This window comes from Mustela putorius, unplaced genomic scaffold (assembly GCF_011764305.1).
Source record: "Mustela putorius furo isolate JIRA1106 unplaced genomic scaffold, ASM1176430v1.1 tig00003853_pilon_pilon_pilon, whole genome shotgun sequence".
In the NCBI taxonomy this organism is placed as follows: domain Eukaryota; kingdom Metazoa; phylum Chordata; class Mammalia; order Carnivora; family Mustelidae; genus Mustela; species Mustela putorius.
In genome coordinates, this window is record NW_025422005.1 from 11,369,934 (window position 1) to 11,378,834 (window position 8,901).

The following is an 8,901-nucleotide window of genomic DNA, read 5'->3' on the forward strand; positions in this document are numbered from 1 at the left end:
GTAGTCCACACTGAATGAGCCCTCAATAAACCAACAGCCCAAGCAGAACCAGCCTCCAGTAAGGAGACTGCAGCAACCATGCAATCATCCCAAGCCCATGAAAGGGAAAGCTGTTCTTTTCCTAATACTGCCTGCCACTTATTTAAGCGCTCCATAATGGCCAGACACTCAGTGTTAATTCCAATATGTACACAAATACCAATACTCATGTTGTGAATAAATTATTGTGCACTATGTGCCAGGCACTATTCTGAGCACTTCACATCTGTTTACAGGTTTCCCCCACTACCCCAAAGTAGAGCCTTCCTACAAAAGCTTTCCTAAGCCAAAAATGGCACAAAATGAAGAAGCAGTTACCATTAATGTATATGGAAAAATGTTTTTTCAGCATTTCCATACCCCCAAAATAACCTCTCTTAGACTTTTCTGATACTTGAGGACACATCTTCCTAACAGATGGCAAAATTAATCGAGATAAAGGACAGATGCTCCTGGACACAGTTCAAAGTTCTGGTAGTTTGATACTGAGTTGCCGAGTGTGGGGCGGGGAAGAGCTTGGTGGGGCAGGCTCTCCGCTCAGGGTGTTTGCTGCCTCTATAACGGATCTTTGCAAAACAAATGTTGAATGCTATTTCCTCCTTTTTTCACCATTTTCCGCAATAGCAAACATTTTCTCTGTATTTCCTCTGGTTGGTGAAAACAGGTAGTAATAGAGGTCTTTGGGGGAAGCCAAGTGGTTGTAACACAAACTTTTGAAAAGCAGGGTATACTGTATTCATTTACTCTTGGCCACGACCCTGTTATTGCTCCCACAAGTACATGTTAAATCAGGGGGGATTATCCCATTCAATCTCTCATCAGCTCTATGAAGTCTCTATTTTATAGATATGACACTAAGGCCCAAAGGATTAAATCACTTGCTCAAGTTCATACAGCCAATAGGTGTCAGAACTCATACTCAAGCCCAGGTCTTTGACTCAGCCACCAACCTCTGTCCTAAGCCACAGCCCAGGACCACGTGACCAGGCTTTTGGGAAGATCTGGTGAAAAGTGTGTAAACGTCCATTGGGAGGTGTTTCAGCTCCCCTGACTTAAACCCTCTTACTATTACTCATACACTGCAGGCCTTCTTGAGCATATGGGGCAGGTGTCCAGGGCCCAGATCCCCTACCAACGGGTGACCATTCAGTACTGAGTGATTAGCGTCCCTCCACTCCTCGATCTCTAGAGCACGCAGACATGATGAAGAGACACTGCACAGCGTGTGTGTGTAAACCAAGTGTCCGTGGAGAGGCGGCACCCTGGGGGGCAGAGAGGTTTGTTGCCAGCACTGCACGTGGAAAAGGAGACTGCGACAGGGAGAGGGAGGCAATGCGAGACTAGCGGTCTTCAGAGAGCTTTAATCCTCACAGTCCAGTTCAGAGGCCGACGTTGGGGCCGCTGGCCAAGGTACTGCCCAGACCCCCTGCCAGAGGCAGAAGACCCCCCCCAAGGGGAAGGAAGCATCAGGAGAGCCCAGGATTCTTGAAAGACCGTTCCGCCTCACTCGCCCCGGGTCCCGGGCTCTGGGGACAATGCCCCTGCTGCAAAGGACAGAAAGCATGGCTTGGTCAGGCTAAGTAAATTGGTCCTGGAGAGCAGAGGGGACTCCAGTGGGGACACTGTCATAGAAGGGGCGGGAAGTGGGCGGAGTTTGGAGAAGGAAGCCGGCCAATTCTCCCTATGGGAGAGGCCAAACCAGAGGGCGTGGCAAGAGAGGGCTGAGCTAAGGCCTGGAGGCGGGCCGAGGGGCGTGGTCAGGGAGGGGCCAGGGTCTTTTAGCCGCGCTGACCGAAGGCAGCACCTCCCGGTTGTCCGCAGGCTCCTGCACGACCAGACAACGCTCGCGCTTCATTTTGGTCACCAGGGCGGCTGGAACGTCGGGCACGAGCCAGACGAGGAGGCGCACGAACACCACGTGCTGGGGGCATGGGGGAGCCAAAGAGACAGTGAATCCCTTAGTTACCTTCATTTATCGACGCTTGCTGAATGCTAGGCTCTGTTCTGAGGTTTCCCGGGTATTAATTCACTTAATTCTCACAACACTAGGAGGTGAGGACAGTTACTACTCCTGTTTTACAGATGAAGAGACTGAAGCATAAAGCGGTTGTCATTTGCCCAAAGACACAGGCATAATTCGAAACCTGTAACACTAGGGACCCTGGTAGAGGCCGAGCTGGAGAAAGGATCCTAAGCAAAGCTGGAGGGAGCATGCCTCCTCTCCTTCCTTCAGGTCGTTGCCTAAAGAGAACAGTGGTAGTGGTAGTGCTGCTTATTGAGCACGTACACAGTGCTGGACACTGTGTAAGGGCTTGGCACCGAATCTTCATAACGACCCTATGAAGTAGATACTACCCTATAGCATACCCCCCGTTTACATCTGGGCCGCGGCAGCGCTTAAACTTGAACTTGAACCCCAGTGTGTCCCACACACAAATAGCTGAGCCTACCTCGAAGGCGACGATGAAGCCCAGACGCAGGGCCAGTAGCTTCCAGTAGAAGAGGGTGAGGTTCCCCTGTGGGTCGCAAAAGGCCGCGTACCTGAGCTGAGGAGGGCACGGGGTCCGGCGAGTCTCTCCCGCCCCTCCGGGCCCTAGAGCCTGGCCCCGTCCCCTCAGGATACTCTCCCCCCCTCCCTCGCCCCCGCCCCCAGCTCTGCCCAGCAGTCCGCTGCGCAGACTCAGCTTTCTGTCCTCCCAGTCAGGCCCCGCCCCATCCCTCCCACCCACGGACTCACCGCTCTGCCTCCAGATTCAGCGCCCCGGCCCCCCAGCCAGGCCCCGTGCTTCCTAGGCTCAGCGCTCCACCCCTCCCAGACAGGCCCAGAGGCCCTCCTTGAGGCTCTCATTTGGAGGGCGTGAGGTCCACCTGGGCAAGGTAGATTGGAGGTGCGGGCGCAGTTGTGCAGTTGACTAAGCTGCACAGAAGGCTGTGGTGTTCCTACTGCCGCAGGAGATGCATTAGGTCCGCGGTGGAGGCGAGGAGAAAAGCTTGCAGGGCCAGAGGGACTCCAAGGCCCAATTCCCCAGCTACCCTGGGTCCAAACCCATTCCCGTGGGCAGGATGAGCCCGCGTCCAGAATCCTGGAACTCTACCTCTTACCTTCCTATCTCTGACCCTGGAATTCAGCCCCCATTTCCCCATTGCTAAGCCGCCTTTCCCGGACTCTGATCTCTATTTCCCCCTCTGACCCTGTATGCCCCTCCTTTGCCCCATGCTCACATTCACAATGAAGGTGAGCCATGGCCTTAAGCAGAGGCAGCCAGATTCCAGTGCCCTGTACCTGCTCAGCCTCTGGCCTCCAAAACTCACAGGGGAACCTGTGATAAATAAAAAATAAACGGCTCTCCAACTGGTTGTTGTTGAGCAAAGCAAGCAGGGGTGCCGGCGCAAGGGCCCAAAGCCCCCTCACCATGACAAGGATGGCTGCAGAGCTGGTGAGTTGGTGAGGAAGGCAGGAGCAATGTGGGAGGGAAGTGCGACTCCTTCAAAACCCTGTCACTGGGATCTGGGCCATCTGTGGGCCCAGAGTGGCCAACTCTGGACATGCACACTCGTGTTCAGAGAGGCAACAGGTGTGCCTCCTGGGGCCCAAGAGGCTGGGTGTTACAACCGCGGGGTGGGGGGAGCCCCCATCTTTTTCTGCCTGTGTAGGGAGTTCTGGAAATACAGGAATGAGGTCCAAGTCATTTTTGTCTCTGCAGGGCCTTTCCCCTCAAGGTTCTGGCTAAACACCTGTGGATGGATGCATGCATAGATGGAAGGTACGTGTGATGGACAGGAGAGGAACCAATGGGTGGGTAAACCGGATAGGAAAAATTGGCAAATCTCCATGAGTGGGTGCACAAGTGAGTGAGCAGAAGGGCAGATCGGTGGACAGACAGGTGGATAACTGTGGATGAGCAGAGGGATGGCTGACCGGCATGAGGACGGATGGACAGATAATGGATAATGCACTAGTTCATTCAATAACTGTGAACTGGGGCGCCTGGGTGGCTCAGTGGGTTAAAGCCTCTGCCTTCAGCTCAGGTCATGATCCCAGGGTCCAGGGATCGAGCCCGCATCGGGCTCTCTGCTCCGCAGGGAGCCTGTTTCCTCCTCTCTCTCTGCCTGCCTCTCTGCCTACTTGTGACCTCTGTCTGTCAAATAAATAAATAAAATGTTTAAAAAAAAACAACAACAAAAAACTGTGAACTGACTGCGGCACCTGGCTGGCTCAGATGACTGAGCATCCAACTCTTGGTTTTGGCTCAGGTCCTGATCTCAGGGCCATGAGATCGAGCCCCGTATCAGGCTCCAGACTCAGTGCAGAATCTGTGTGAGATTCTCTCTCTCTCTGCCCTCCCCCCAAAATAAATAATCTTTAAAAGAATTATTTTTAATAATCTTTAAAAGAATAACTATTAACTGACCACATACGGTTCTGCAGTAGATACTAGATATGCTGTGGTGAACAACCTGGGCACGGCTTAGGCCCTGATGGAACCACAGTCTAGTTGGGGAGACAGACCTCAAATGAACAAGCACAAATATGTAATTGTGAACAAGTCCGATGAAGGACTGATCTAAGTAAGGAGTTGTGGGGGGGGGGGGGAAGCATCCCACAGTGGTGGCGGTAATGGCAGGGAAGATCAGTCTGTGCAAAGGCAGGGCCATTCTTTAGGGTGCATGAGCTGTATACCACCATATTCTAGAGGGCACCATTCACATTGATTTTGCTACCTCTGTGTTCCCTGACTGCTTTCTCGGTCCTCCCACATCTGTTTAACCTCATGCAGCCCATAGGGCATAATACGACCCCCTAGAAGGTGTTGAATGAGGGCAATGCATGATGTGATTTGTGTTTTCAAAAGGTCACCCTGACCCTGAAAATGAATTAAGTAGGGTAAACATGGAAGCAGGGAGATCTTGGGAAAGCTACCACAGTGGTCCAGGTGAAGCGGTGTGGCTGGGACAGGGGGTGGGGATGGGGGAGGGAGCGGCGGTGGAGATGTGGACAAGCAAAGAGATTCAGGATCAGTGATGGGGTGTTTGGTGGGAAGCTGGCTGGATGGGTGAATGGAATGCTTCTCCTCTTCCTCCCTGTGCCAGAGTTTCTCTTTGAGACCCTAAATATGCCCAGTGTTTAATCTCACCAAACCTGGTTTCATCCTGATCTCAGGGGAGGGTGGTAAGTAACCCAGGAGGTGTGGGAAGGAGCCAGATTTGGAACCTGGAATGATGGTCTCTGGTCTGGGCTCTTCCCAGCATGCCTTGTGGTCTCTGAGAATTCTGGGAAGTGGAGTTCCGGACCTGGCAGGCTGTGCTGGGCATCACTTCCTCTTCCTGGAAGCCACTGAGGTCCTAGTGGTGGGCCAAGGGGATGCTCTTGCCCTTCCAGTGCTGCAGGAAGGCTGTGGCTCAGAAGGGCTCAGAAGGACATGAAGATGCTGAAGAACACAGTTGCCAGATAGAGAAGCAGCCCAGCTGTAAGGGAGGGAGAGAAGACACACTGCAGGACCAGAACTTCCTTCCCTGCAGCCAGGCCCAGGTGTTCCAAGCCCTGTCCATTCCCTTGTCCCTGTCTCACCTGGCCATGGGGCAGATCTTGGAAATATTCCACGTGGCACAGGTGTTGCAGAGTGGGCACATAAGGAAGGCACCCTCATGGCCCAGATCTCTTCCCTGTGAGCTAAAGCTGCCCATCCTGGGAAGGGCTGTTCTCAACCAGCCAGCTGATCTGGCCCACCCAGCCCATCCTCCTGCCCCCGGCTCCAGCCACTCATGGTGTGTTGGTACCCATGGTAATAAGGCCAGAGATAAAGACCAAGGTGCCCCTAAGGGCAGCAGACAGGCTGTGTGCAAAAGCCAGAAGAGGTGACAAAGTCCGTGAGTCATCATCACTGTACTTGACCTCAGCTCCCAGCCCCCACCCCCCATTGCCCGACTCACCTAGCCAAAGTCGATGGCCACTGTCTCCCCAAAGTATTCTCATACAAGGTGTAAGGGTTGGTGCCTGTGCCAGCATCGCCAGGAGGCCCAGGATGAGTGCAGCAATCGGTGAGGGTTGGGGTGTGCCTCAGGCACCTGATACCCGGGCAGTGCAAAGGGGTCCTAGGCAGATGAACAGAGGGAGGGCTGCAGGGCGGTCCCAGAATTCCCTCCTGATGCCCCAGCAGCAGAAGAGGGCTGAGCTCTGTCTTCTCTCCTTCACGCAGTGGGAAGCCTGTAGCGCAGACTCCGGCCAGCAGACAGACTATGGCTTTCTGCTCCCCATTGACTGCCACCTGCCTGAGAGGATCCTGACATCAGCTTCCTCCCCATAAGGTCCCAGGTCCACCCTCCCCAGGCAGCTGTCTTGCCATTCATGTCTCTGTGTGTTGGAGAAGTACGAGTGGTAGGACGCACTGCCTAGGAATCGGTGAGCAGAGCAGGGGTCAGACCTAACACAATGGGATTACAGGGTCTAATTTCTAGGCTGGGGCAGAGGGTGGAGACGTAGCAGTTGCTAAAGCCAGAGAGCCCATCTACCCACGAAGCTCAGCCTGGGCTGGTGTGTTCCAGCCAGATGGACAGCTGAGGGGGTACTGAAGAGGTGGGAATCAGGTATCAGGAGCCGCTAGAACACAGAATGGCTGAAGACATAGCATGAGGGAGGCGGGAGTTGCTTTTCTGAAGAACTTGGGAGCCAAGCGCCCCGCCCCTCCGCGGAAGGCCCCGCCCCCTCACGTAGCTTGCAGGGAGTTGCGGGCTGGGAGCGCCGGATAGTCCCCCGGCTTGGCCACGTGTAGCTGCAGAGAGTTGTATAGGCAGGCGCAGGCGTCGCAGCGGTTCTTCCGAGCCGTCCGAGGCCAGGTTGGATCGGGCCTGGGGGACAAGAGCAGAGTCACCCGCGCCTGGCGACACTCCACACCCGGGCCGACTCCTCCCCGGCCCACTACTCAGTCTCAGTTTCTCTGCGTAGAACCAGAGCAGCACCCGGGCTGCGCTCAGCTTGGCGAAGTGCACGGCCTGGGCGCGGGACCGTGCGCCTGGGGGCCAGGGTTCCCGGTGGGCCAGAGCCCCGAGCCCCTTACCTTGAGACCCCGGCTGGGGCTGACAGATCCCGTTGTGCGCGAGGGTCCTTTCCGCCTTCAAAAGCATTTTGACGCGCCTTTTCTCGTTTGAAATTCAAACGAGGAGGGAACTAGCGCCCCCGTTTTATAAACGTGGATACACGCTGAGCGGGCCGGCGTCCTCGAGCAGTGGCTGCTGTTTCCCAAGTATTGGGCATCTTCAGTGTGTCAGGCTGAGCGCTGTGCACACTTCGCCCACTAAAGCATCAGCCCCTCTGAGGGGCTGACACGACAGTAAAGTCCATTTTACAGATGAGGTGGTGCAGTCGCTTGCGCAGGTCCCAGAGCTTGTTAGGGGAGGCCGCGCTCAGCTTCGGGTACCCAGCCGGCTCAGCCCGTCTCCACTGGTTCCACTGGAGCGCACACTGCGAGCGCCGCCGCGCGGGGGGAGAGGGCACAGCTGCCCATCCCTTAAGAGCACGAAGACTACGCCATGGCAGGGAGGACAGTTAGGAAGGGTCCGCCTCTTTCTCTCCCGGGCGGGAGGCAGGGGACTGGGTTTATCAGTCCCACTGAAGCCAGAATTAAAGGAAGTAGGCTGCGCTGCAGCAAGAGGAATTGGGTTTGTTTCCAAGGGGGAACTACCCACTGCCCGTTGCAAGCAACGGACCAGAGATGCCACAGGCTTGCTCACAGAGGGAGAGGGGACTTAAGAGAGGGCCGTCCGTTGGCTACTCTGGGCTCGGGTGATGTGGGGCAAGAGTCTTGTCTGGCCCAAGTCTCGCCGAGTTTGGTTTTCCCGTCTAGGAAAAGGTTGCCCTGGATTCTGAGGCACAAATGCTGACGCAGGACGGGCAGAGACGGGCGTGGTCCGGGTCCTTGTCCTCAGTGCCATTGCCGTCCTGGGCGCAACAGGACGGAAGTGCGGGGGAGAGGAGTCCCCTGCAACCTGCAGTTGCAGGTGCCAGGAGTGTCTCCATTCTCGGTGGGCCCAGCTGGGCTGCCCCTCCCTCTGCCCACCAGCCGCCCATCCCTGGGTGAGTATGCAGTGTGGCAGCCCCTCTGCCGCTCTCAGCCCAGGAACAGCCACCACTACCCTAAGAACAACGTGGAAGATCATAGCCAGCCTCTGTGGTGCCCCTCAGGTGGTGCCTGGTGCAGCGCTGAACATTTACATACCATTTACTTACAACTCCCAGAAGCGGGTGTTGTTATCTTCATTTTACAGAGGAACACGCAGGAATTGAAGTGAATGGTTCAAGGTCCTAGTTCTCCTTCGCCTTCCTTCTGGAGCCCCTCCCCACCCTCAGCTCTCCGGATCTACCCCTACATTCAGACTGGAGTAGAACCCCAGCTTCTCCATCCCCACTGCCCCAGCCTTTGAGTCTGAGGTCCAAGGGAGGGGAGAACCTCCACCCTCTCACCCTTCACTCCCCACCCCCAGTTGGGCCCCCTCCGGTCCACGCAGCTCCAACTTGTCCAGGCCCCTGAGCCTCCTACCTCCATCTGGGCACTTCCCTCCCCTCCCCCAAGCCCGTGCCTGGCACATGGGGATCACAGCTGGCACCAGGCTGCCCAGGGAGTAAGATCCACCGCAAGACAGGAAACCCCCACCCCCACCCTGGACTCAGCCAGGGTCCTGCATCCCCTTCCTTATGCTGGGGCCAGGTTCCTTGCCAGGGGGTCCTCCCACTTGCCCAGTTGCCCAGGAGGCCAGCCAGATCTGGGTGGCAGAGGGAAGAACTTTTCAGTGACCAGCTGGGCATGGCCTGGGAAGGGAAGCAAGGGGTGGGGGGGCGGAGAAAAAGGGAAGGAAGTGAGGAAGGAG

General features: G+C 55.9%; 1 protein-coding gene across 2 annotated transcripts; it reads right to left on the reverse strand.

Moving 5' to 3' along the window:
• Positions 1-1,380: 1,380 nt before the first annotated feature.
• LOC101674750 (anoctamin-7) lies at positions 1,381-8,901 on the reverse strand. Of its 2 annotated transcripts, XM_004741395.3 has the most exons (6): positions 7,095-8,901; positions 5,971-6,885; positions 5,332-5,505; positions 2,490-2,555; positions 1,832-1,960; positions 1,381-1,583 (listed from the first exon to the last, which is right to left on the reverse strand). In XM_004741395.3, the coding sequence occupies exons 3-6, from the start codon at positions 5,350-5,352 to the stop codon at positions 1,506-1,508; spliced, it is 294 nt and encodes a 97-aa protein (XP_004741452.1). In that variant the 5' UTR covers positions 5,353-5,505; positions 5,971-6,885; positions 7,095-8,901; the 3' UTR covers positions 1,381-1,505. The 2 variants fall into 2 exon arrangements, with proteins under 2 accessions (XP_004741452.1, XP_012904107.1); XM_013048653.2 differs by lacking the exons at positions 5,332-5,505; positions 5,971-6,885; positions 7,095-8,901 and adding an exon at positions 2,777-3,130.